Source organism: Podarcis muralis, chromosome 7, assembly GCF_964188315.1.
Source record: "Podarcis muralis chromosome 7, rPodMur119.hap1.1, whole genome shotgun sequence".
NCBI lineage: Eukaryota > Metazoa > Chordata > Lepidosauria > Squamata > Lacertidae > Podarcis > Podarcis muralis.
Genome location: NC_135661.1, coordinates 73,969,701 through 73,996,647, shown reverse-complemented (window position 1 = coordinate 73,996,647; position 26,947 = coordinate 73,969,701). Strand labels below are relative to the sequence as shown.

At 47.9% G+C, this 26,947-nt stretch overlaps 2 protein-coding genes across 3 annotated transcripts; one reads left to right on the top strand and one right to left on the bottom strand.

Annotated features, from left to right (window-relative positions):
• Window positions 1-233: 233 nt before the first annotated feature.
• On the bottom strand, window positions 234-13,213 carry LOC114603535 (uncharacterized). Of its 2 annotated transcripts, none has more exons than XM_028742607.2 (6): window positions 13,084-13,213; window positions 6,876-7,993; window positions 5,818-5,926; window positions 2,726-3,352; window positions 1,479-1,639; window positions 234-587 (listed from the first exon to the last, which is right to left on the bottom strand). In XM_028742607.2, the coding sequence occupies exons 1-6, from the start codon at window positions 13,190-13,192 to the stop codon at window positions 579-581; spliced, it is 2,133 nt and encodes a 710-aa protein (XP_028598440.2). In that variant the 5' UTR covers window positions 13,193-13,213; the 3' UTR covers window positions 234-578. The 2 variants fall into 2 exon arrangements, with proteins under 2 accessions (XP_028598440.2, XP_077788247.1); XM_077932121.1 differs by lacking the exon at window positions 13,084-13,213 and adding an exon at window positions 9,194-13,011.
• A 1,946-nt stretch (window positions 13,214-15,159) lies between these two features.
• PSMC4 (proteasome 26S subunit, ATPase 4) lies at window positions 15,160-26,811 on the top strand. The gene is made up of 11 exons (XM_028742611.2): window positions 15,160-15,285; window positions 18,480-18,578; window positions 20,283-20,469; window positions 20,961-21,107; window positions 21,647-21,756; window positions 23,038-23,131; window positions 23,299-23,466; window positions 25,053-25,129; window positions 25,501-25,669; window positions 26,411-26,466; window positions 26,575-26,811. The coding sequence occupies exons 1-11, from the start codon at window positions 15,250-15,252 to the stop codon at window positions 26,686-26,688; spliced, it is 1,257 nt and encodes a 418-aa protein (XP_028598444.1). The 5' UTR covers window positions 15,160-15,249; the 3' UTR covers window positions 26,689-26,811.
• The last annotated feature ends 136 nt before the right edge of the window (window positions 26,812-26,947 follow it).

Below are 26,947 nucleotides of genomic sequence, written 5' to 3'. Positions count from 1 at the left end.
TTTCAAGCACTATGGTAAGAACCAGAGTCCATGGTGTTTTTTTTAACTTTCAAGGTATGAAAAATTGACTAAAGACTAAACTAGACCATTTCACAGCCTTTGCCTAGTACAGTGTTCCCTCTGGAGGCAGTGTGCACCTTTGATTCAGGTACTTCTGACTTAAGGCTTGAACAGGAATCTGTGTGAATTGGCTCAACACCCATGCTATTTAGTGCCCACAGACAATATACAAAAACGTTCCCAGTTGCTTTATTTAGAGCTAAGCAGGAAAGAAACAGGTACTACAGTATAAAAACAAACAAATCCTAGAGTAACATTAGAAGGACAGTAATGACAGTCAACATTTGCACCACAGCTGGCAAAGAGCTTCAGCTCTAGAGCCTGCTGCAGTCTGAGCAACTTACATGATATGCTAAGGGTGGGGATCAGGGACAAAAGAGAATGAATGTAGCAAGATTGGTTGTCTCAGACAATCAAGAGCTGAAGGAGCTTTTTCCTTTTAATTCAGGTCCTCATCCTAACGTCAATATTGCTGCTGAATTTCATGATGCTCAATTTCTTGATGCTCAGCTTATGTTTCAGAAATGCTGAGGAGAGATCAAAGTTAGTATCCAATTAAACGTTTTATATATATTACATTCAGGAAATGAAAACTTACCACAGAAACTAACAGTAGAAATGGTTTAAAGATTTTCCAGAAACCAATGTCACTTTCAACATTCCTCAACTGCTTCAATCTGTCCTCCATCTCCCAAAAGTATCCAATACCAGATATTCAGAAATTTGCTTTAACTTCTCATTAAGAAACAAGAGGAAACCAAACTGTTAAAAGAAGACTTCAGAGTCCTGACGGCTGTCTTTTTCATCTGGTACCTGGATAATTACTTCTGGAATGAAACTTTGGCCTGGTCTGCTCCCACACTGGTTGCCTTCCCCAAGCTCCAATGAAGCCACCCAGTTTGAGCAGACCAAGCAATCCTGTGAGGGCACTGTATTGGAGCAGGGATGAGGAACCTGGTGACCTCTAGATGTTATTGGACCATAGCTCTCACCATCCCTTATCACAGGCCATGTTGGGTGGGGTGATGGGAATCCCAACCAGGCCAGTGCAGAACAGGGTGGGGCAGCCAGGTACACTTTTCCCAGGCTTTGGAGGACTAAGCTGGTTGGGGGGACCCTCCAGGGAGCGACTGCTTTTCTGGTTGAGTTTATAACTTTAATCTAAAAAGACTCCCACCCGAGGCCTCAGACAAGCTCTTCACAGGCCTGATCCCAACCCTGATCTAGACCAAGAGAAAAGGGAACCAGTAAGCCCTCTTCAGGCTAGATTGCCTACATTTTACGAATTATTCAAACTTATCAGTATGGAGAGAGGCATGATAACAAGCGTTTGTTGCTGAAAAGGAAAAAATGAGAGGTAGAAAACATGGAAATAACAGTTTGCTTCTAAACATGGATAGCAAAGAGAGGAGACTTACATTTCTCTCTCGCCATACTGGCCTGCTGGGAATTTCGGCAACATTCTGGGATGTGTTTGTTGCTGACAGTGACTTCCTGTTGCTGAGGACGTGCACAATAGTGCCAAGAGCCTCTGATAAATCTTGTAAAGAGGTACCACTCAACCCATATAGTGTGGAAGCTGTACAAATGGGAAAAAATATATAACAACCCTCATTGATGGAGCAGTCAGTACGACTTCCAGGTAGCATTGCCAACAATTCTTATTAGAACAGTGGTAGTTAACCTGTGGTCCTGCAGATGATGTTGGGATTACAGCTCCCACAAACACTGACCATTGGCTGTGCTGGCTGGGGGGGGGCACAGGTTAGCCACCCCCAAAACATTCCTTTCTGCCATCTTTCATTAGTCAATAATCTCTTTCTTTCTTTCTTTTTTGAAGTCTTATAATATACACCTCATACCCTTCACTTTTTATTGCCGCATTATCTTTAAAAGCCTAGAGTGCAAATCATTAAGTATAAAGTTCTTCACTCCCAACTTCTATCTCTCATCTGTTTATCATTCTATCTTTTATCTCTCCTTTTATCTGCTATTGTTCAACTCTCCCCTTCTGCCTGTTATCGTGCCACTTTCTATGTCTGGAATAATCACTGTCTACTCACCATTTGCCTCCCTTGCTTTAAATCCGTGCTCAAAACCCACTTCTGCAAAGCTTTTTCTAGATCATCATACCATGATATCATCTCTTCTTTGCTTGTGTTCACTTGACAAGCTGTGCCGTTTTTATTTAATTAAATTTAAATTTACATATACTATATCTAATACACTCTCTGTATTAAATGTGCAAACAGATGTGTGGATTATGCCAATTTATTAAATTTATATGCCATCCTTCATCCAAAGCTCACAGGGCAGTTTGCAACATATGAACACAAAATACAGTAATATAAAGACAATACCACACACCCCACTGGAGTATGCCACCATGGGGGTTCTCCCACTTCATGCCATAGCATCTAGAAGCATCTGCTACATCACTCAGCATCAGCACGTTGTTGACATGGCAGGTGCTCCTGGACATTATGACGGAAGGAGGCAGTGGGACTTGCTATGTGTGAGTCTTGTTTTCACTGGCATTCCCAAGAGTGGGCATTATACGGAACCCACCAATTCCATGCAGTCACAATATAGGTGCCTGAGGGCCCGAAAGGCAACCCATGGCACCACAATGGAACAGCCACTGTCTGCTCATGCCAACAGTTACCTTGGGTTAGTCGGAGCTCCTCACGCACAGTGTCCAGCTCAGCCTTCAATACGGTGCAACTGGCACATGGAGGTAGCATTCTGGAGCCTGGTGGCCCATCGTGGGTGGTGTCGCCACTGCCGTTTCCACTCCAGGGAGAGTGCAGCAACATCTCAATGCTGTCGCTGAGTGAAGGTCTATCTGCCTCCGGAGATATGTGACCATCATTCCCTGCTTGGGGGCAGGACGCATTGCCATCCTTGTCAAAGACCAGTTGAGATGGCCCAAGGCCAGCTGTTGCTTTCTGCACGCATGATGAATTAGAAGAGAGCACCCCATTCAGAGCCTCTGAAACCCTACCACTGCCCTCCATCTTAGCTTCCCCCTCAACCAGACTCTCTACAGCCACAGCAACATTGCACCCGGAAACAGATCTTCCCCGCCCTTTCGCTTTCCCGGCTTGCTTTCCTGGTGCAGGGGTTGGCATTTGCTTAGCTTTCTCCCCAGCCTCAGATGTCTCCTCTGAGTTATCATTCAGCTTCCTTTGCTTTGTTGCTGCCTCTCCACGTTCTCCATCTTCGGTGGCCACAGTCCGTTCCCTTGGACCTGATTTTGGTCTCTTCCTCAGCCGAAGGTGTGCTTCTGTACCTGAAGGTGGAGAATAAGTTTATCTTGAGAGACCTGCCAAGATAGAAAAATAACAGATGGGCTTGTGGTTAAGGCCCTAGGCTGGGAATCAGAAGATCTGGGTTCCAGGCCCACAGATGCCACAGGGCTCCACTCACCCCTAGAGGATCAGGTTTCCTTATTTAACAGGTTTCTTAGGATACAAATCATCAGGAAGGGCCATGAATAATCATGAATACAGTCCTCTGAATGCAAAAGATGCTTGGCAGTCTTCCTCTACCACAAAAACCCTGATGTGGGTTACCATTATTTCCATATTACAGATAATAATAATAATAATAATAATAATAATAATAATAATTTTTATTTATATCCCGCCCTCCCCAGCCGAAGCTGGGCTCAGGGCGGCTAACAACAATCAAAATAGTCCGACATTCTAAAAACATTCATTATAAAATTAATTAAATCAAATTAAAATCAAATTAATGGCAACCATCAAGCAAAATTCTGTGCAGATTGCCAGAGGAGGGGGTCAGGCTGCGCCCTGACCAAAGGCCTGGTGGAACAGCTCTGTCTTGCAGGCCCTGCGGAAGGATGTCAGGTCCTGCAGGGCCCTAGTCTCTTGTGACAGAGCGTTCCACCAGATTGGAGCCGTGGCCGAGAAAGCCCTGGCTCTAGTTGAGGCCAGCCTAACCTCTCTGTGGCCTGGGATCTTTAGGATGTTTTTATTTGCAGACCGTAAATTTCTCTGTGGGACATACCAGGAGAGGCGGTCCCGTAGGTACGAGGGTCCTAGGCCGTATAGGGCTTTAAAGGTTAAAACCAGCACCTTAAACCTGATCCTGTACTCCACCGGGAGCCAGTGCAGCTGGTATAGTACAGGATGGATATGATCTCGCAGCGAAGACCCCATAAGGAGTCTCGCCGCGGCATTCTGCACCCGCTGGAGTTTCTGGGTCAGTCTCAAGGGCAGCCCCACGTAGAGCGAGTTACAATAATCCAGTCTGGAGGTGACCGTCGTGTGGATCACAGTGGCTAGGTCAGGGCGAGAGAGATAAGGAGCCAACTGCTTAGCTTGGCGGATATGAAAAAATGCCGCCTTTGTTATAGCTGTAATCTGCGCCTCCATAGAGAAGAAGGAATCAAAGATTACACCCAAACTCTTAACGGACGATGCTGGCACTAATTGCACCCCCGCAAGAGATGGGAGTTGCCCCCTCAATCCCATATCGCTCCGTCCCAGCCAGAGGACCTCTGTCTTCGAAGGATTTAACTTCAACTGGCTCCCACGTAACCATCCAGCCACAGCTTCCAGACATCTGGTCAGTGTATTGGGAGCCGAGTCAGGATGGCTGTCCATCAGATGATGAATGGAGACTGAGAAAAAGTGTATTCTCAAGGCCCACTCAATAAGGTCACTTAATATATCACAATATCCTAAAGAGAACTCACACTCTGCATAGTAATGTATTTTATCCTTTGAAGTGTGGCATACCTTTTCCACCCGATGTATACAAAGAAACATACCCCTGCCACCCTTTCAACGAGTCTGAATAAAAAATTCCCTTAAGGCGACTTGGAAGATCGTTTTTCTTCATGTTAAAAATCGTGACTGACAGGATCTCTTCCCCTGAAGATCAGATTGGCTAGTGAACATAATTTTGAAGCATGAAACAGGACAGAGTCCTGGAGATCTCATCATAATCATTTGAGGCATTTTGAGAAATTGTTGTAATTATCATACAACCGTAGCTACAACTTATATTTGCATAGGTGAAAGATTTATACGCTCTGAAGAGAAACCAGAGTATGTTCGTATTACTTGCAGGCATGGCAAATTATAAATCCCTTTAATACCATTTTCATTGTTTTGGTGGTTCCTGTGGTTTCGTCTGCTATTTTGTTTGTTGACAGAAGACATGTAGGTGTGGGCTGAATTGTATTAATGCTCTTGTTTAGCAGTGCAGGATTTGACTCACTAGATGTTAGTCCCATCCAACTCTACAAAAATTAATTTATTTTTTTTAAGGAAAAAAGAATTACCAATCAAAGCGTCCTTACAACCATGACCCTGTATCTAGCAGTAGTTCCAATCATCCCAGTGTGAAGAGGGAAATATGGAAGGGTTGCAAATTCCACGCAAAACCACTTCTGCAAAACCACATAAATAATTGGCCAAACCTATCTGTTCAGAGTCTACTATACTCTCTGGCCCCTGAGAAGGCAGCATAGTGTAGTCTCTTGTAGCATGAAGTGCTCAAAGGAGAAAGTGGTAGAATTCGGAGTAAATTTTATTTTAGAGCCCTTACGTTAAGCAGATGAAAGCAGGAGCAGGTTTACTGCCAAGCAATAGATGTAATTACTACGAGGAGTGGCAGGTGAGGGAGAAATGATGCCAGGCTTATCCTCAACAAGTAATCCCATGAACCTGGAAAAGTAAGGGTGGAGTTCTATGGCCTAATGCAATCTAGGAAGGCATTCCTTACCAACTTTCCTAGGGTTCTCTTGACTGTCTTTGATGCAAGATGGTCTCCGAACCTCATCCAATTCTTCTTGGGGGGAATCTGCTACCATGTCATCGGATATCACCCGTGCCTGGAACAGTAAGAATGCCACATCTGCATTCATCACCTTCTGCTCAAGTTAACAGGCCCTTTAGTTTCACCAAAGATGTCAGTGTTGGTCCCCATTATCTGTGAACCATGGATGATTTGAACTTGCTGTTTGTTACTGGAGATCCAACTCATTCTAAATGTTCCTTAAAGACTGAATCCTACTGTATACACCCAAGTCCTAACAAGACTGAGTGTATCCTACTTACATGGATGTGTTGCTAAGAATCTGATGTTTTGTACTAATGAAATGTCTGTTGTTTCTAAAAAGCAAACTCTGCCATCATAGTTGTCTAGAAAAAGTTTGAATAGTCACACAGCAGGCCAGGTCTGCCTTTCCCTTTTTGGCCAAGCAACACCCAAGATGATGTGAAGTGGGGAATAGATAAAGGCAAGGCTTGGATGAAAGGCGCTTTACAGGCACTGACATTCAGCTGGTTGGTGATGCCTGCAGAGCCCCTTGCACAGTGCTTTCCAAACACCACAGACTATCAGCTGATTGTCAGTGCTTGGGAAGCAATGCACTCAAGGCTCCTCAAGCACCAACAATTTGCTTGGATTGTCGGGGCTTGGAAGTGCTGTGTGGTTCGATTGTCTACCTGCCAAACGTAGCCTGCCAGTAAGCAGAGATAAGGATCCAGATTACCATCTGTATCCAGTTCTGCACCCCTGCCAAAGGCCAAGAAACCCAAGGGAATAGCAGGCATGGTTTCCAGGAATCAGAAGACAGTCTTCTGTGCCTTGCAGAACATACTGTTCCTGCCTACTCAGTCCCCAACCTGGCCCCACCCTGTCACAAATCTCTGTCCCTTCCTTCTAAAAGCTGAGGGCTAGAATTCTTAGGTTTCTATCTAGTGTCCTTTGGCCAAGGAGAAACCTGTGTAAGGTCAGCTCCAAGCAAGAATCAGAAATAATCAGAAATATGATCCTACCTGGTCCCTTTGCCTCTTGGACTCAAAGTGAAGCTGGAACCTCTCTGCCAGGGCCACAGCCTCCTTGCCGTTTTCTGGCTGACATTCACGTACCAAAGTCTGGATTTCGTCAGGCAAAATATTCAAAAACTGCTCAACAACCAGCAGCTCCATGATCTGCTCTTTGCTGCGGACATCTGGCCTCAGCCATTGATAGGAAAGTCCCCACAGGCACCTGTAAACCTCTTGGGGTCCCTGGGCTTCCTGGTAGCGGAACTGCCTGAAAGACTGACGCTGTGTCTCTAAGTCTATGTCTGTTTCCAGCGCTTTAGCACAATTGCTGCCGCAGAGTTGTTGGGTCTTGATATGAAGTTGGCCTTTATCTTGCTGTCCAGAACTCTGGTAGGAATCACACAATGGATTCAAAACAGAGAGGTGTGCCTCTGGGTTATCACCCTTTCCTGTTGTCCCCATGTGCCCTGCAACAGGAGGAGGCCTCAGGCCCGTCAGCACCTCTTGGCATTGGTCTCCAGGAGACTGCTGAGATAGTAGCCATCTCAGTATCTCTTCAGCAGTCCAATACTGCACTTCAGGGGGCACTTTCACTGCTCCTCCAAGTGCCTCCTTCACAGGAAGTCTGGTTAAGCCCTTTCCTGCTACATCAGCTTGCATTATCTGTTCTAGCAAAGCCTGTAGCTGTGAGCCAGGGCCTGCAGCGGTTCCTGCTCCATTCTTTGTTGACACCTGCAAGGTGTGCAAAGCGTTGGTACAAGCGTTGGAGGTAGGACTGGCAGGAGGTCGCTGAGTCAGTGCTTGGACAAGCTCGGTTTGCTTCTGAAAAAGCTTCTCAAAGAGCTGGGCCTGGAACTCCCTATCCTCCCGGCGCATCTCCCTGTCATGCTGGATGAACTCTGCTAAACTCTGCTTCTCCTCTGCTTGGCTAGCAACCTGTCTCTGCATTCTCTGCACTTCCAGCTGATGTGAACGCCCATATTTCTGGCCAGTGCCCCTTGGGAAGCTTGACTGCCCATCTCCCTGAGCTTTTTGCTTCCGGGTTCGGAGGTGGGGACGTTGGTCAAGCATGGATATGAGATGTCTTGGTGCAGGCTGGGTCTCCATCACTATAGGAGAGGCCACATCTGTAAGGAAAGCAACAAAGCACAATGAATATCCAGAGAAATGCAAAGGTGTGCATATACCCAGGATACATTCCACCTTAGTGACAGAGCATGCTGGTCCATAAGGAATGAGAGCTGATTCAAACGTCCAAAAAAGCAACCACTACAATCCTCACAGGATTAAATCACTTCAGAATGCATGTTAGGAAACAAAGCTTTTGTACTCCTCTACATCAAATTTCCCTCTATGTGGAAAGTTAGGGCCTATGGGGAAAGTACTTTAGCTTTTTGACCTGGGAGAGCATTCAGACACACAACACCCATGACCTACATGTTAGAGAGTTCTATGAAGAATGCACCACATGCTTTCTTCTGAATGCATGATTTGGCTTTTATTTGATTGTCATGTACCTTTTGCAGGATGAGTCCAAGGGCAGTGATCTAGGATATCTATTTAGAAAAACTAACTCCACTGTAACATTTTAAAATGTAAGCATATGCAGAATCACTTTTTAAAATGTGACCCCATGAGTGCAAAAAAGTTTCTGCTGGAACTGACCCTGAAATTGTGGGCAATGTGTAGGTAAAAACAGCTGTACTGCAGCTAACCCAGATGACAAATTATGAAATTATGATGAAATTAGTACGACTTGCACCCACTTGGATGCATATGTACATATGGTGCTAAGAGCTCTTGACCTTTAAGAGACAATCTTAAAGTTCAAGATGAATCAACTGGACAAGGCTAACAAACTAGAAAGAGAGTGTGTTATTTATAATGGAGGATCTTGCAGTCCAAAGGGACGAAAGTGCTGCAATTCATTACCCTAGTCAGTGTCATAGTAATCTCTTGCATGGAATACATTCATCTCGGACAGGTGCCCCAACTGTCCAAGTCTAAGCTATTTTTGGTCTGATTATGAAACAATAAAGTGTAATTTTGCTACAGGCAAAAAAGATTACAATACAAGGGGACAAAGACAGAACTTGAGAGGCATCTAGAAAGTCTTCTCAGGAGAGCAGAGGAGAAGCAAGCACTTGACAAATATGTGGGTGCCAAGAATATAGGGAAGTGCAGGTCAGAGGCCTTGAAGGCTAAATACCCAGTAAAAGGCTACAATTAAACAAATAATTCAAATCAAAGATGTCAGCCCCACCTGAGGTATCCTTCAGGAGGGGCTCTGCTGAAATAAACCAGGCAAAACGAACAATGGAGCTTACCAAGCTCAGGTGATATTTCATCTTCTGATTCCTCTTCTTTCACTTGAACTGGGATGACTTGGATCTCACCGAAGGCATCCTGAGACTCTGCCTGGGCATAGCTGAATTCATCAGTCCCTTGGCTTTCAGAGGCGGCAGTCTGTGACAACCAGTGCCCAGAGACCTGAGACCCCCACCGCTCACTGATGCTAGACTGGGTCCCCCAGGGCTCAGATATAGAAATGCCTTCCTGTCTGTCTGCAGAGATACTGGACCCCTCACCAGCTTCTGAGGGAAAGCCTGGTCTGCAGTTTATATACTGTGTCATTATCTGGTCGATCTCATCATAAAATGGACACTTGATGGGTGGTCGCCCAACTGAGTTATTTTCTTTTGCTTTCCGGTAAGCCACTTTCAAGCCTTTCATTTTCTCCCGGCACTGGTCCCCGGTTCGGTAAATGCCCATTTCTGCAAGGCGCTGGGAAATGCCATCATACACTGCACGGTTCCTCCCATGAGAGCTAAGATCGTGAGTGACTGCCGCCTCGGTCCACAGGGCAAGGAGCACCTTGATGTGCTCTGCTGGCCAACTGGCTGCCCGCTCTTGTGGTCTGTCACGCCTCATCATTACCAAGGAAAATCGAAGAGTTTTGTTGGCAGAAGTTAAGACGCAAAAAGTCTGGCCTACGGAAGTCCATGCACCGGCAACCCAGATACAAAGAAAGGGAATTTAAATGCAAGGGATTTCAAGGTTCCCAATCTCCATGCAAGGAACGCCTCGTAGGTGATGCTTGACCCACCTCCATGTGTCATTTATACAGAGCTTCCTGCAGCCGCCAAACCCAGGAATCTGAACTCAGGGCAGCCACAATAGCTACATCTTTGCATTCATACTAGATGGAGTGGAATCAATCCAGGGCAGTCACCAGCTCATAAGAAAATGCCATTAGAGTACTGCTTCTCCTGTAGGAAGGAAGCTAGGTTAACAACAACCCAAGGTTAATCCAGTAAGAAAGTCACTGGTTTGTATGTATACTCAGTTTCAGGAAAGTAGGGTATCTGTTCACATTAAATGTCAGCTAGTCTTATTCATCTGCTAAAACAACAGAAGATGCAGCTGTCACTAATGGATGTTGGAAAAATCCTAGTTCCCCAGGTGCTTAAAAACATGGTGAAGATAAGAATTATGGCTAAATATTTGTTTTTCAACTTTCTTCCAAATACAGGGCAGTTTACAAACGGACTTTCATTGTTCTAACTCCACAACAACACGGCGAGGTAGGTTAGGCTGAAAGATAGTGACTGGCCCATGGTCATCCAGCCGAAGTCTGACACTGTTCAGTTGTCTAAACACTCTTTATTTTTTAACCTGAAGAACGCGCCTTTAATCTTAACCTTCAAAACACTATTAATCTTAAAATTGTGTTTGTTTTTAGCTTTTTATTTTGTTAACCCTGTATCCTTGTGTCTGTAGAGTGCAAAAGTAAGCTAATGATTTAGGCAACATTGTTTCCAAGTCACAAGAAGTAAGTGTTCCATTTCATTCTCTATTAATAAAACCTCCAAATGAGGACTATGTCCAGTTTTGGGCACCACATTTAAGAAGAATGCAGACAAATTGGAACAGGTTTAGAGTAGGACAACAAAGATAGTCAGAAATATGAAAAAGTCTTATGAGGAAAGGTTGAAAGAACAGACCATTTATTTAACCCTGGAGAAGGGTGTGGGTGTTTGTGTGTGCAATACTGCACTCTTCAAATACCTGAATGGCTGTGATGCAAAAGAAAAAACACTTGTCTCCTGCTACCCCAGAAGGAATAAATAGATGGCTTTAAGTTACAGAAGAACAGATTTCTGGGCAGATGGAGCTTTTCAACATGAGAAGGTAGCCCATCTAGGAAAAGGAAAACTCTGGTCCTAAACCTCTGCTGCCTTGCGGGATATCTTCAGGAGAAAAAAAGTCTACGGGGTAAACCCTACACAAATTTGAAATACAATCCCCAAGACGGTTGGGTAGTGCCTTGTACACCTCCTTCCGGCAACTCCTACAGCCAAGCAGGTGCCAAATGTACTGCTCTGCTTTCCTTTGGACCACATCAGTGAGGCCGTGAGGTGGGTCTTGTTGTCTGAGCAGCCTAGGACCTCCAAACACACTGCCCAGGCTTATGCCCTGGGGGGTCACTATGGTGCTGCTTACACATAACAAGTTATCAGTCTCTGCAGCCACAGCAGGTGCTGTGATTTTCTAACCGTTTGAATTCCAGAGGTGCACTCCATTGTCTCTAGAGACAGACGGATGCCAACACAATTTCTTATTACTAAGAACAGTTTGATAATGGAACCAATCAACCAAAGTGGGTCCCATGCTGGACATCTTCAATCAGAAGATGAACAGCCATCTGTTCAGGCTGCAGAAATTTTCTGCAATTAAATGTGTGTGTGTGGGGGGGGGATCAGTAGGCATTGGACTAGTACAGCACTCTCCAATTACCTATTCTATTCTATTCCCGATTCTATTACCACAAAGGATAAGCTTAAGAGAAACCAATTCTACCATTTTGAAGAAACTAGCTGTGTATTGTGTGTACGTTCATTCTACCAATTTGAAGAAACAGCTGTGCATTGGGTCCACCCCCACCGCTCCCCAAAGCAATTTTTCTCCTCAGAAAAAAAAGTTGTTCTAGATGACCCAAAGGCCACCTCCAATTCTAATTCAGATGTCCAGATGTAGTGGAAGTACAAAAGAGTTACTGGGTGGTTATTTTTGTTTGTTGTGTAAAAAAAGAATTTTAGCAAATGATTCTTTCCTTGCCTCTATACAAGAAGGTAGAGCTACCACAATTCCTACTTCTACATAAACACTTCAAGGCAAATGAGTTTTATCTGCCTTTGCATCAGGTCTCCACCCACCTTTCTGCTTCCGTTTAAGAAGTGTGAGGTAAGGGAGACTCTTAAAGAATAAGGTGGTGATGCGACTGGTGCAATCTCCCTGATATTGGGGTACAAAGCCACTTGTGTGTTCAGACCTTCCCATCTGAAACCACTTGCTCCCTGAAGAACAAACCCCAAGATCTGTATCAGAGTGCTTTTTAACGTATGGTGTGGGTGTGAGCACTATCTCTCAGCCTAGCCTCCCTCGAAGGGTTGCTATGAGGAGAAAAATCAGGTCTGCATATGAAAAATTCTGCACCCTTCCTTGAGAAGGACAGAAATATAATAAGCAAAACTTACAAATCAATAAACCTAAGCTAGGAAAGCCAGCTTTTCACCTGACTTGCGGAAAGGCTGAGCTGCAGCGATTAGCCAAGGGTCCTGTTTTAGCTCCAGACACTTAAGTTAGGTTTATTAATTACATTATTATTGATAACAAATTTTTATTATCACTATTATTATTATTTATTAGATTTATATACCTCCCTTCATCGTAAGATCTCAAGGGGGCTCACAGAACAAAATACAGGACAGAAACAAGTAAATAAACAAAACCGAAAAAATAATACCCTCCCTTCACACATGTATGGACACCCCAACAACAACCACCCCTTTTGAAAACACGCGTTTCTTACTGCAATTATTTATATAGTCGTACATCTAGGAATGTATATATTTCAAAATGCACTTTTTAAAAAGGGCCTGAAGCCCCCCGATTTCTCTAAACAGGCCGTTGAAAAGGGGCGGGAGAGATGCTCTCGGCTGAAGGGCAAACGGGTACCGTTCCCTAGGCAGGGAAGGAGCCTGCTAAGGCCAAGGAGCCCCCTTCACGCCCAGCCCTGGCGCCGCCCCTTGCCGCCGCCATTCCCCGAGGCAGGAATCACCTCAGGCGGCCTCCCTTCCCGCCGCCGGAGGGTGGACGAACTCGCGTCCCCCTCCCCCACCCGCTCCAGGGCACCGAAAACCACCTCCCTACCTACCTGCTGTTAAAGAACCACCATAAAGGGGAGGAGCCGCTCCGGCTGCGAGCCCGCCCACAGCCTCAGCCAATAGGTGAGCCGGGTTCTTTCGGCTGCGAGGGGCAATCATTGACTTGTCGGCTTGTCACTCACACGGGCAAGAGGCGGGGCTCGGGGGTAGGATTAATCTCTCTTTCTCTCTCCCCCCCCCCCCCGCCTCAACTCCAACGGCACCCATTTCTTGTCCCAGGAAACGGCGACGGGAGTTGGCTGAGCGCTTCTGTCGATCAGAGGGAAGTGGGCGGGGAACGGAGAGGCCATTCGCCCGGCGCTCCTGTCAGTCAAGAGAGGCGGCAAGGTGGGAACGCAGGGTATCTTCTTACCATCTGCCGGGCCCGTTAGTAGAGATAGGAAATGTTGTAGAATGACACGAGGAGTAAATGGACGGTGCCCAGGAACCTATAAAAACGCCCTCGCGCGCACAGCCCATAGAAAGCAATGGAGAAATCCCAGGATTTTACCCTGCCTGTTACTGAGCATCAGGCGCAACCATCCCCGAAGCAGATGTATCTTTCTAATTTGAGTCTTTTAATTTCGAGTGGGAATGAGATTTATTTGTTAAGACGTTAAAAATGCGCCGTTTTCTGTGGGCGCAAACTCTGCCCTGGTCCGGGAAGATGCTGGAGGGCACAACGCTACCGAAGCGACCTTCATTCCTTCAGCCGGTGCGGCGTTTTGCAACTCCGGATTCTGAGTTTGCGGGATCCAAACCACTCCACGATCCCGCGTGCAACCTGCTGCGAGATTAACAGAAGGGTCGTAGCGCAGGGCTGGCGCGAGCCTGTTCTCAGCATCCAATACTGGACTGTCCTTGTATACTTACACACCATGCCTATATAGCAGTGGCGTAGCGTGGGGGGTGCAGGGGGGGCCGGCCGCACCGGGCGCAACATCTGGGGTTAGGGCAAATCCACGGGTTAGGGGGCGCAAATCCACGGGTTAGGGGGCGCAAATTACTTGCCTTGCCCCGGGTGCTGACAACCCACGCTACGCCACTGCTATATAGCGCTCACGCGCCCCAGGAAACATCCTGGGAGCTGTAGTTTAAAGGGTGCAGGGAAGCATAGCTCTGCGAGGGCCAAACTACTGTACAGTTCTCAGGGTTTTCTGGCCTGAGTGGGAAATGTGCTTTAATGTATGCACGTAAATCCGTGCATCTACCACTGGAATTTGCACTGGCGGTGCTCCTTCAAGGATTACAGGCTTCCTCCCTTCATGAAGCGATGCTCCGTCCCTCCGACGAAAGCAAATGGCACGAAGAAACAGGGCCACCTGTTCAGGCGCCACAATTATGCTGCCATGAATATGCAATGGGAACATATTCACCCAGCTTTTCCAGCTGCATTGGCTCCCGGTGGAGTACAGGGTCAGATTTAATGTGCCCTTCACGGTCTAGGACCCTCGTACCTACGGGACCATCTCTCCTGGTATGCCCCACGGAGGACCTTAAGGTCCACATATAGCAACACCCTAGAGGTCTCGGGCCCTAAGGAAGTTAGATTAGCCTCAACCAGAGCCAGGGCCTTCTCAACACTGGCTCTTGCCTGGTGGAACGCTCTGTCTCATGAGACCAGGGCCCTGTGGGATCTGATTTCTTTCCGCAGGGCTTGTAAGACAGAGTTGATCCACCTGGCCTTTGGCTTAGAATCAGTTTGATTCCCTCCCCCTCTTTCTTTTTCCTTTCTCCTCCTATGAAGAGACTGCATTCTAATGTTTTAATGTTGTATCTTAACCTTTTAAATTGTATTTTAATCAACTTCTTTTTATTATTGGTTGTTAGCCACCCTGAGCCCGGTCTTGGCTGGTGAAGGCGGGGTATAAATAAAAAAATATTATTATTATTATTATTACTCCAAATGCGGTTGGGGTTCCCCAGCTCCTCATCCAACAATCCGAAAAGCCCCCTGCCCTAAGTCCAGTTTTCAAATAGGCTCCCGGTTCCAAAGCGGCAGTCTGGCCTACGACTCGCATCATCCCACCCCCACCCCCTTCATCCCGCCGGCTACTTTCCCCGCCCCTTCATCCCTTTTCTCGAAAAGGACTACATCTCCCGTCAGCCTCTCTGCCAGCTTCCGGCAGCTTCTCCCGGAAGCGGCGAAGAGCAGCCTGGCCTTGTTAAATTGAGAAATGGAGGAGATCGGGATCCTGGTGGAGAAAACGCAGGTAAGGGAGGCCGGGACGCGCGTCGTAGGGAAGGAAAGGCGGCGCCGGCCGGATCTTCCTCCTTCGCCGTCCTCCCCCCACCGCCTCTGCTGCTTTGGGGCCGAGGCAGCGGTGCTGAAGCCCTAGAAGGCCGGCGGGGGACCGGCGAGGTGCCGAGTCACTGCGGGGCTGGTGGGGCCCTGGAGGAGGAGGAGGGGGACCGTGGCCTTTTAGCTCTTTGCCCCACTGGACCCCACTTCCCCCGGCCCCATAGAAAGCCCTGTAAGCAGCAACCCTGAGATAGGAGTCGGCCCCATTGGGCGCAGGGAGGTGCCTTGAGCCCACCTGGCTCAGTGCTGCTTGCACTGACTGGCAGCGGCCAGGCTCTCCGGGGTTTCGGGCAGGGATTCTCGCCCAGCCCTGCCTGGGGAGCCAAACTGGGATTTTCTTCTGCGCTCAAAGCAGATGCTCCTCCCAAGGCTGTCAGCTAGTAGTGGGCGGGCTAGGTAGGTAAGTAGTCTCACGGGGCACAGACCTCAAAGGGATGGGCAGTACCGGCCTTAGAGAGGCATTTAAAAAATAATAATAATAACTGATTACATTTTTTGTTACATCTTACGAATTCCTGATACGTGTTTCACTTGTACGTTCTGAACCTGGTTTCTCGAACTTAGAAAAGCTTACATATGCTCAAGGGATGCTGCGGAAAGAGGCTTCCAGTTGGCTTGGCAGCACTTGACCCGAAGGAGTGGGTGACAAAATTAGAAAAAGGGGGAAGGCACACAGAGTGATAGTTGGATGCGCCTGAAATGGAAGCTTTTTAAAAGAGACTTGAATTTTAACATCTCAGTTCTCAAGGTTGTTAAAAATGATTTGTGTGCTAAAACATTGTCTTTTGTATTTAAGAAAGACAATCAAAGATGGTTGTATTACTTATTCTTGCACTTTAAAATACATTTATCGGAACTAAGTTTTTGTGCTTTCCAATTTTTCTACTAAACATGTTTCTGAACATTGAAGTTAGCATTTATTTATTTATTTATTGTGTGGGTACAAGTAGTTAGCCTTGCCTACTGATCAAAATAATCTGGCACCAACACTGGCTTTACCACTGAGCTGTGGCCCTTCCCCTGTGGGACTTCTCTCTGGGTAGACACGTATTTAGGTTTCCTCTTTCAGGCTCCTGTTTTCCTTCTCCTGCTACATCCCATTCCATTGCTAATGAACCTTGATCTCGTTTAAGGTGTTGCCAAATCTTGGTTGTGGGTTTTTTCAGACTAAATGATTATTGTGGTTCGGCAGATGCTGGTGTTTCAGATGCTGCCTTAAACGTAACAAACAAACAATTCAAAGTGTTGCTTTTGATCTATAAAGCCTTAAACTGCTCATGACTGCAATACTTCAAGTACTGCCTCTCCCTATGTGAACCAACCCTGACCCTGTGATCATCATCAGAGGTCCTTCTTCACATTACCCCTCCCTGCTGGATCCGGAGGGTAGCATCACAAGAATGGGGCCTTTTCAACAGTGGCTCCTCATTTGCGAAATGTTCTCCCTTTGGAAGCTTGCCTGGCACCATGGTTACATATCTTCAGGTGCCAGGCAAAAAGAGGTAATGATTGTCCCCTCTTCTGCTGTTAGAGCTTCTGTTAGAGGAGGGGATACGCAACAGCATTGTGTTGCAGTCTGATTTGTGGAACAACAATAATTAATATCAGTGTGTTGATTTGGACTGTGCAAAGTGCTTGGTGGTTTATTGTCAGGGATAGGCAGGTGTCCAAAGGATGGGCAGAGAAGGATGATCCGGGAGAAAGGGCCAGCAATTTGTGGGGTTCTAGACCTCACATGAGGGGATGCGGGTGGCGCTGTGGGTTAAGCCACAGAGCCTAGGACTTGCTGATCAGAAGATCGGTGGTTTGAATCCCCACAACGGGGTGATCTCCCGTTGCTCAGTCCCTGCTCCTGCCAACCTAGCAGTTCGAAAGCACATCAAAGTGCAAGTAGATAAATAGGCACCACTCCAGCGGGAAGGTAAACGGCGTTTCCGTGTGCTGCTCTGGTTCACCAGAAGCGGCTTCGTCATGCTGGCCACATGACCCGGAAGCTGTACGCCGGCTCTCTCGGCCAATAAAGCGAGATGAGCGCCGCAACCCCAGAGTCAGCCACGACTGGACCTAATGGTCAGGGGTCCCTTTACCTTTACCTTAGACCTCACATGAGGCAAGGGGAAGAGGCCTGGCAGTCAGAGTCAGGAGAAGAGGAGGAGGAAGAAGAGTTGCAGGAAGGCGCAGAGGAGGAAGAGGCAGTCCCAGAGAGAGATGGGAGCTCTTAGAATCTCCTCTATCCCCTCCCCAGCTGTCTCCAAGGACAACAAGGGGCTTAAAGTGACAGGAGCAGCTGGAGATGCTACGCAGGAGAAGTTGTTTGCTTGTGCACACCACAAGGGTGTTTAAATGTGCTAAGGTTAGCATGGTCACACAGTTGTCCCAGCAGTCTGGGTTGGAGCACAGGTCTGAAGAAGGCAATGCCTAGCTAGCTGTTTAGCAGGAGTGATGCCTGGGATTCTCACCTCTTGGGAGCTGATATAATCGTGTTCTTTGCCAATAAAGGGCTAAACTTTCAGTCACATGTTCTCATTGCTGGGTTCGGGACATTTATTACGACTAGAACAGGGGAAGTTTTTAGCACAGCTAAGCCTTTGGAATTTGTCCTCTCTCCGTCCGCCGAATCACAGTTTAAGGCAGAAAATCTTATGCACGCAGAACTGGCGACATAGATACAGGTAGCAGAACTTAAACTCTGATGAAACCTGCGTAGGAGGAGGCCGCAGCAAAACTTCATCCTTTTCCTGGACTGTGCCTTTGGCTTGCTCCCCTGTCATTCGATCAGCTCAGTGGATTCTGTTGCTCTAACGGCTGGTTGAAGGGCTTCCCACTTTGTAACATCTCTTCCAGCATCGCTTTTTTGAAGGGGAGGTATTCATCTGCTAAGTGTGCCTAGCACAGAAATAAGAAACCTGTGACTCTCCAGATCTTGCTGGACTCCCAGCTTCCACCAGCCTGAGCCTGCATGGCTACGAATGACAGGCATTTTACTGCGGCAACATCTAGGGAGCCTCAGGTCCCCCAACTTAGCCAGGCGACATGTGCAGTGCAGGAAGTGAAAGTTTCCCTGGTAACTCTACATTCTCATTTCTTTGTGTTTCCTGATTCTAGGATGAGCTTCCAGCTCTCTCCATCTCTAGGCCCCAGACTGGCCTCTCCTTCCTAGTTCCTGAGGCTGAGGATGTGGAGGACCTGTACAGCCGTTATAAGGTGAGCTACCTGGTGATCTTGTTCAGCTGTGAGGTTGTAGCGCTCTGTTTGTGGTGCTGGAGGGGGCTGTTGTGTGGTCCTTCGCTCAAGAACAGGGGTGGGAAACAGGAGCACGTTGGCAGGCTGGATCCTAAGCTCCCAGGATAGTTCAGTTGGTAAAGCATGATTCTCTTAATCTCAGAGTTGTGGGTTCGAGCCTCATGTTGAGCAAAAGATTCCTGCATTGCAGGGGGTTGGACAAGATGACCCTCATTTTTCCAACTCTATGATTCTATGATTCCTTGGGAGCCACTCTGCTGGGTGGACAAGGCCACTCACCTGTCAATCACCTGATACCAGCATGTAACTTGGCTTCAAAGGAGAGAATCAGGATCATGGGCTAAGTACCCTTGCTATTCTTTTGCAAACCTGCCTATCAGTTAATCCCTGCTTTGGCAGAGGTTGGCTGCACTTGGGAATTCCTCAGTGCAGCTGATCCCAGAGGGAGCTCGGTTGATCAGTGGTGCCTTCAAATTCCGCTTTCAGCAGGGATTAACTCCACTTCCATCCAGGAACTCCCAAACAGGACCAGTCTTTGGGGCTTGCACTTGGTGCCAAATTCAAAAGGTGCTGAATGCCAGCAGTGCTTGCCATGAAAAGAAATCGGGAGCACACCTTAAACCTCCAGATTGTTTCTTTGCAAACACTTCACCACCTGCTGCATGCGTGACATCACTTATGATGAGAGACCCGCAGGTCAAATATTCCCCATCATTGTTTGATGAGATAGCAGCGGAGCCACAGAGGTTTTCCACAGAGGTTGCTTTTATAGAGGCAAACTGGTGGAGCAGTAGAAGAGTTAGGGCACCATTGCTGCAGTGCCATTTTTGATGGAGAGGTGCAAAGATGTGTTAGAAATTGTTTCTGGCCTGCTCTGTCCAAATTAATTTTTTTGTGGAATGTTAATACCTTGCAGAAATTTATGCAATTTACTGCCACAAGGCGAGGTTGAATTGCGTGTTGTGGATCATTATGAATGGGATCGAAAACAAAACTGCCATCATTGCAGTGTCTTTATGCAAATGTGACGGCACTGGGAATTCTGTGTACAGTTTGAGTTACTGCACCTTATATAGCAAATGTCTTTCTTTGTTGGTCTCAGGTGTGTTGTTGACTGGAGTGTGAGTTAACTGCTTAGGAATTACTGTTTTTTCTTAAGGACTAGGAAGTTGAACAGAAGAGGTATTAAGCAGTAAGGGCATAGAGGCAGATGTTCGGGTCTGTGGGGAAGGATTGTAATTATTCTACCTTTCTGAAGGTTTTCTCCATGACTTTCTTTTTTAAAAAAAAATCCATATAATTCAGATTCTGCAGTATGTAGAAGATCTCACACTCTTAAGATCAGAAATTCCCAACCTCCCTGGCTACACAGCTTGTCTGCTATAGTGGTAGTGTTGAGGGGGCAGTGGTGTGGATGCAGAAGTCTGTGCTCACTGCATACGGAGAAGGGCTGTAGTTCAGTGGCAGAGGATCTACTTTACATGCAGAAGGTCCCAGGTTCAATACCCAGCATCTCCTGGTAGCTGCTGCTAGTCAGGTTTGGCTAGATGGAGCAGTGCTCTGACCATGTAAGGCACCTTCCTAGGTGTTCCTACGATATCATGAGTGGTAATTCAGCTGGTGCAGGAGGAGGTTTGAGGAGGATTTCGGTGTGCCCCCCTGTAGAAATTGCAGCAAGAGCTGGAGTTCCTGGAAGTGCAAGAGGAGTACATCAAAGATGAGCAGAAGAACCTAAAGAAGGAGTTTCTGCACGCCCAGGAGGAGGTGAAACGAATCCAGAGCATTCCGCTGGTCATTGGCCAGTTCCTGGAGGCCGTGGATCAGAACACAGCCATCGTTGGTTCCACCACAGGTACAGTCCCTTCTTTCCTCCTTCCCATCTACCTGCAATGGGCCAGCTCCAGGTTTGAGAAGGCAGTGGACAAAGTCCACTCTGGCAGGGGGCCCTGCTCTGCTTGTGTGCCCCAGGTGGTGGTGGCTAATAGCAATCAACAGCATTCTTACCTGTATTGAACTGTCAAGGACTCCCATTCAAATTTCCCACAATGCCCCGAGTGCCACAACGACAAGGGAATTGTGGGAAACTTAAATGGCAGCTAGACTCAGAGACCTGGCACTGCTCAGTGTGTGTGTGATTTGGGGAGGGCGGGAGAAGTAAAGGGAGGCAAGTATCATTGTTTGGCACCGCCAGGGTGCTGGGGCTCTGGCAACTGCCCAGGGATGCCAAGTGCGGGTGCCAGCCCTCCCCTCCCCTTACATTGCAGCTTGAGAAAAAGAGCTGGCTTGTCTCCCTGGTGGCCTCTGTTTCCAGTCTTTTATGTCATAAGTGTGTCTCCACTTCAGGCTCCAACTATTACGTCCGGATCCTGAGCACCATTGACCGGGAGCTGCTGAAACCCAACGCCTCTGTGGCCCTGCATAAACACAGCAATGCCTTGGTGGACGTATTGCCCCCTGAGGCTGACAGCAGTATCATGATGCTCACTTCAGGTAAGGCAACTCTTCCTTGGATCAGAGAGGTGAGCCCTGTTAATGGGCTGCCTATGGGAGGGATTCCAGGATGCCTTCAGTAAGAAGACAGCACTTGCTGTCTTCAGAGTCCTTGGTGTGGGGAACCTCAGACCCACAAGTCCCAATTTGGCTTGCAAGGACATTCCTTGCAAACCCCACCTGCCTGCTACACACCTGACAGGCAGGTACTTGTATGGCTGCAAAGGAACAGTTGGGGGCTTAAAGTGAGCTCCTGGTTGCGCTTTCGCTGGAGCAAGCTGTGCTCGCACTGCCCATCAGATCCAGCAGCATGAAGTAGTTTACGTTGGAGCTGCGGCTCCCATGGAGCTCCAGCATGTGCTAGCTGGGGCTGATGGGAGCTGTAGTCCAAAACAGCAGGCAGGGGTGGGGGGAAGGCTGCCCAAGGCTATGAAGACAAAGGCCCAGTGGAATCAAGGTAGCGCTTGAAAGAATGTAGCAGGGTAGAAAGAGATCCAAGGGCAGGAAAACACCTGAGGTCCCGTCCCTTCTCTGAGCAGATCAGAAACCAGACGTGATGTATGCCGACATTGGTGGGATGGATATTCAGAAGCAGGAAGTGAGGGAGGCAGTAGAGCTGCCCCTTACCCACTTTGAACTCTACAAACAGGTACGTGATCTAAATTTCTATGTCGGAGGTATGTGCAGTGTGCGCACAAATAGGCTGTCATTCATGTATCTATCTGCACTTTTCCTTTAGAAAGCTCGCAGTGGCTTGCTTCAACAACAGTGATCCTAGAAAGCTGCCATATACTGAGTCAGACCACTGGCCCATCGAGCTCACTATTTTCCACTGACCAGCAATGACTCTCGAGGGCTTCAGCTCAGGGACCTTCGCAGTGTTTTCTGGCAATGCCAGGAATTGAACTTGTAGCCTTCTGTATGCAGAGCAGAAGCTCTGCTGCTGAGCTGCGGCCCTTACCCTTAATGGCTCCCATTAATATTCGTTTGCTTGGGACAGGAAGTGGGTGGGGTGGAATTGCAGAGAGAACTGCATCCTCCGCACTGCATCGCCTGTCTTCATTTTACAAAGAAGAAAGCAAACGTTTTTTCTCCTGCCCTAAGCTGGGTCGGTTGTCATCTGTATGATTGAAAAACACAGCAAAGGGAAACCTCCCTTGTTGCATGCGCTGGTAGCTATCAGTCCTGCGTCCCCACCTTCTGCCTTTTAATCTTTGAGCTGCTTTGTATAGAGAACATCTGTGCCTTCTTGCCAGTGGAGGGAGATCCCCAAGCAGAGCCCGGATTAATTCCTGGCTATTATTTCTAGATATTTTACATGGGTGCACACCAAGATTTACTTGTGCATGCCCTTCTCAGTGCTTGGACCAGCCCTTAGCCCAGTTGGTGCCCAATGCAACAATATCATTGAAGCAAAATCTGGATGTGGTTGGTGCATGGATGGGAGGCTTCTGGGTGTAGTGGCTGAGTTTCCCCAGCCACTCTGGGTGGCTTCCAATCAAGTGTTAAAAACAATACAGCATTAAATATTAAAAACTTCCCTAAACAGGGCTGCCTTCAGATGTCTTTTAAAAAGAAGATAGCTGCTTATTTCCTTCACATCTGAAGGGAGGGCGTTCCACAGGCCGGGCGCCACTACCGAGAAGGCCCTATGTCTGGTTCCCTGTAACCTCACTTCTCGCAATGAGGAAACCGCCAGAAGGCCCTCGGTGCTGGATCTCAGTGTCCGGGCTGAACGATGGGGGTGGAGACACTCCTTCAGGTATACAGGACCGAGGCCGTTTAGGGCTTTGAAGGTCAGCACCAACATTTTGAATTGTGCTCGGAAACGTACACAAAGTAGGGTTTAATTCTGTTGAGAGATCTGGCATGGACCCTTGAGATGGCCTCTTCTGTTGTTCTTTTCTCACCTTTCGGCCCCTTTTTTCAGATCGGCATTGACCCTCCACGGGGGGTGCTGATGTACGGCCCGCCTGGTTGCGGGAAAACCATGTTGGCCAAAGCAGTGGCTCATCACACCACAGGTGAGCAGGGCACCAGTTCTCTTGGCTTGGATACATCACTACCCAGTTGGGTGTAGGTTTGCTGGCATCCCTTGGTCTTCCCAAGGTGGTGGCCCCGTTAAGATGGGTTTCCCTGGGAGACCGAGGGATGCCAAAGAAGCTGGGTCTAACTCTGCCTTTCCCTCCAGCTGCCTTCATTCGGGTAGTAGGATCCGAGTTTGTGCAGAAGTATCTGGGCGAGGGGCCGCGCATGGTGCGGGACGTTTTCCGCCTGGCCAAAGAGAACGCCCCAGCCATCATTTTCATTGACGAGATTGACGCCATTGCCACCAAGCGCTTCGATGCCCAGACCGGGGGTGAGTTGGTGACGGGGGAAGAGGGAGCGAGGGGGCGGGGCTCTTGGGCAACTGTGGCCACCTGAATAGAGGGAAGGACTAGGGAAGAGCAGCTTACATACAATCGGTAAAAACAGGACAGTCCTTGCCCATAGGATTACAGTCTTAACAGACACAGCACGAAAGGAAATGGGATGGGGGAGGGAAGAGGAAAGCAAATGAACTCGGATCAATTATTAAAGTTATAATGAGCAGCAGGAATAGAAACTTTTCAGGGACAGAAGGAGCAAGGGGGCTGGGCTGTCATCAGAGCCAGTGCAGCAGTCCTGCTTCCCAGTCTCTTCCTCTGCTGCAGCCTCAAATATATTTGGGAAATACCACATGGAGGAAGTTGCTTTAACCTTTCACCTGCTGCTCCAACCCCCTTGACTAGATCCACACACCCCTAGCTGATAAAAACAGCCAGCAAGCGATTGGGGAAATGGTGACGTTCCCTCTTCCGTATTAGGCAGCAAATATAAGTCTGGGAATCCTGTGTTGGCTGCGCAACCCCTAGTTTCTGCCTGAGTCCTGGCAGCTGGGTAGGGCTGCTGCAATTCCTGCTGCCTCCTCTAGGTGTTGCTCCGACCTTCCAGTGTCACAATGTGCTAGAACCCTGGGCTTCCGTAGTTCTTTGTCGGTTGAACATAGTGACCTCTGCATATGGTTGGCCTATGAGAGCCAAAGGACAGACTTGGCCCAGGTGAGGCTAATGCTTCTGCTAGGGGGGAATATATTTTTTCCAAACAGGACATCCAAATTCTTCAACTTGCGTGAATCGGGCATATTTTGTGCGGGCGATCACTTTATTTTGTGCAGTCGGGGTTGCAAATCTGGATTTGTTGAGCAAGAAATAGGATGGCAGCTGAGTGTGGAAGAAGCAGGGAGGCTTAGAAGGGCTGTAAGCTCAGTAGTAGGGCATTCACCTTGCATGCAGAAAGGTCCCTGGTTTAATCCCCAGCAATGGAAATGGGCAGAGACCACTAGAAGTCCTTGCTTTTCTGTCCTTGTATATCAGGGATGAGGAAACAAATGGCACCCAACTGCACATGAGAAGGAAGGAGGGTAGCAGCAGGCTTGGAGAAACTGCACATTTTACAGTAATGGGAAGCATACCCAAGGCTGAGGGTATCCCAAAACAGCCCAGTAAACCCTGAGCATGCTCAGCAGCCCGGCGGGTAGGTGAGAATGGAAAACTGTAGTGGCAGACTGGAATGGTGTAGCCTGTAAAAGGACATGGCTGTCTGATTAGAATGCCAGACAGGCAGACTCTATACCGCAGCATCTTGTTTGTGGGTCTCGTATCCTCCAAACCCCTCAATGGGCACCGCTGAGACTTCTGCAGTCTTTTCTCTGCAGTAATGAGGACTCAAAACTTAGACAGCTGTATAAATCCTGAGGTTCTCTGAATGACGGCTTAACAGGCCAGTGTGGTGCATTCCAGGCTTGCACGATATCCCTGAAGATGGGTCGGTAGCGCAAAGCAGCTTTGGCTATGGCAGCGAAAGGAAAGGGCAGCTCTCTCTTCCAGGGCACACCAGCTGATAAATTTGTTGGTCTCTCTACAGCTGATAGGGAGGTTCAGCGCATCCTCCTGGAGCTACTCAACCAGATGGATGGCTTTGACCAGAATGTTAACGTCAAGGTGCGTGTGTTGGGCAGCAGTGGGGGTGGGGGGGGGGGCAAGGGGAAGGGTTGAGTGGCCTAGAAAGGCAATTCCTCTCTTTAGCATAAGCTCTGGATTTAAAGCAAAGATGAGGAAAGCTGTGGCTCTCTAAATGTTGTTGAACTACAACTCCCATCATCCCTCAGTTTTGGCCTGGGCCCCTTGGGAGTTGGAGTCCAGCAACATCTGGAAGGCCACCAGTTTCCATCCCTGCCTAAAGGGTTCCAACAAATGTTGGCTTTTCTCCACTTGACTTACCAAACTCAAATTCACAGTCTGCCGGAGCCTGCCATTAATTTTTTGCATGAAGAAGTTGGGTTTAACGGTGTTCTCTCTCGGTTCCCTTCTAGGTGATAATGGCCACGAATCGAGCAGACACCCTGGATCCTGCTCTGCTCCGGCCAGGCCGCCTAGATCGTAAAATTGAGTTTCCCTTGCCGGACCGGCGCCAAAAACGGTTGATCTTCACCACCATCACCAGCAAGATGAACCTGTCTGAGGAGGTGGATCTGGAGGATTGTATCCTTTTGGACGGTGTAGTGGGAAGAAATGGGTGGAGGGCAGGGGGACTAGAAGAATGGCCGATCAGCTGAGCTTAAGAGATGTTTTGTTTGTGTGTCATCCCCCTCGCTTTGACCTGCTAACAGAATAAAGTTTCCTGAACTTATTTCTTGCCTTTTAAAGTTGGATGGTAAAATACCCCTCTTACCCACCAATCCTTCTGGCAGTGAATATGGGGAGCAAGCTGATTCTATAAAGCCAGGGCAGGAAACCTGGGCTGTCCAGAAGTTGCTGAGCTATAACTCCCATTATCCCAGGCCATTGGCCACAATGTCTGGGGATGATGGGAGCTGGGAGTTTAACAACATCTGGGGGGCCACCAGTTCTTTATTTAATGCTGTTAAATAAAGGGGAATGAAGAGCAAGAGGCCAGTTGGACTGTTTGTAACCGTAGCATCCTCGAGTACAGGGGTTGGCAGCTAGGGTGTACCTGTCGCCTGACTATTTCCCCAGGTCCCGCTGCCAACCTCCTACTTCCATGGAAAGGGTTGCATCGCACCTGGCAGGTGCTGCCCTTAGCAAAAAATAAATAAATGCAAAATTAGCAGCTGCTGATCATCAACTTTTCTCATTTCAATGGGAAAGGTGGCAGCTCCCAATGGGGGATTTTGCAGTCATATGGGCCAGTCTTCTCACCTTTTCTGGAATGGCCACACAGGGCCCATTTGCTCCTGCTCTTTCCTTCACTCTTCCTTCCAGACGTGGCGCGGCCGGATAAGATCTCAGGAGCCGACATCAACTCCATTTGCCAGGAGGTTAGTTTCGTGTGTTAGACAGTGGTTAGTACTCCCCCTTTTTTTAGTTTTTACTTCCTGCTGATGTTACCTGTTCATGCTTCCTCCCCTCCTTCCTGTCTCCTTAAGGCTGGCATGCTGGCTGTCCGGGAGAACCGTTACATTGTGCTGGCCAAGGACTTTGAGAAGGCCTACAAGACTGTCATCAAGAAAGACGAACAGGAGCACGAGTTCTACAAATAAAAAGATGGGAGAAGCAGGATGGAGACGGAGGTGGTGGTCTCAGTCTGTGGGGGGCGGGGGCATTTTTGGTATCTCTGGTGTTGGTGTGTGAGATTTATCCTGTGAATAAATAATTACCCAGGACTTTACTTGCTCCCTTCTTCGGTGGGGATAAGAGATTACCCTCGCCTTAAGACTCAAACCCCACCACCCCCCACAGTTTATTCATGGCCAACTCTTACTAAAGCATTTGTTCCTAAGCCTAACAGGCAACACTGTT

Excerpts from the sequence above, each read along its gene's own strand:
- LOC114603535 (XM_077932121.1), bottom strand. The coding sequence starts at position 9,800 with ATGATGAGGCGTGACAGACCACAAGAGCGGGCAGCCAGTTGGCCAGCA. Across the intron at positions 7,994-9,193 it reads TGAAATATCACCTGAGCTTG|ATGTGGCCTCTCCTATAGTG; the intron begins GTAAGCTCCATT and ends CTTTCCTTACAG. Across the intron at positions 3,353-5,817 it reads AGAGAACCCTAGGAAAGTTG|GTACAGAAGCACACCTTCGG; the intron begins GTAAGGAATGCC and ends CTCCACCTTCAG.
- PSMC4 (XM_028742611.2), top strand. The coding sequence starts at position 15,250 with ATGGAGGAGATCGGGATCCTGGTGGAGAAAACGCAG. Across the intron at positions 20,470-20,960 it reads CATCGTTGGTTCCACCACAG|GCTCCAACTATTACGTCCGG; the intron begins GTACAGTCCCTT and ends TCTCCACTTCAG. Across the intron at positions 23,132-23,298 it reads AGTGGCTCATCACACCACAG|CTGCCTTCATTCGGGTAGTA; the intron begins GTGAGCAGGGCA and ends CTTTCCCTCCAG.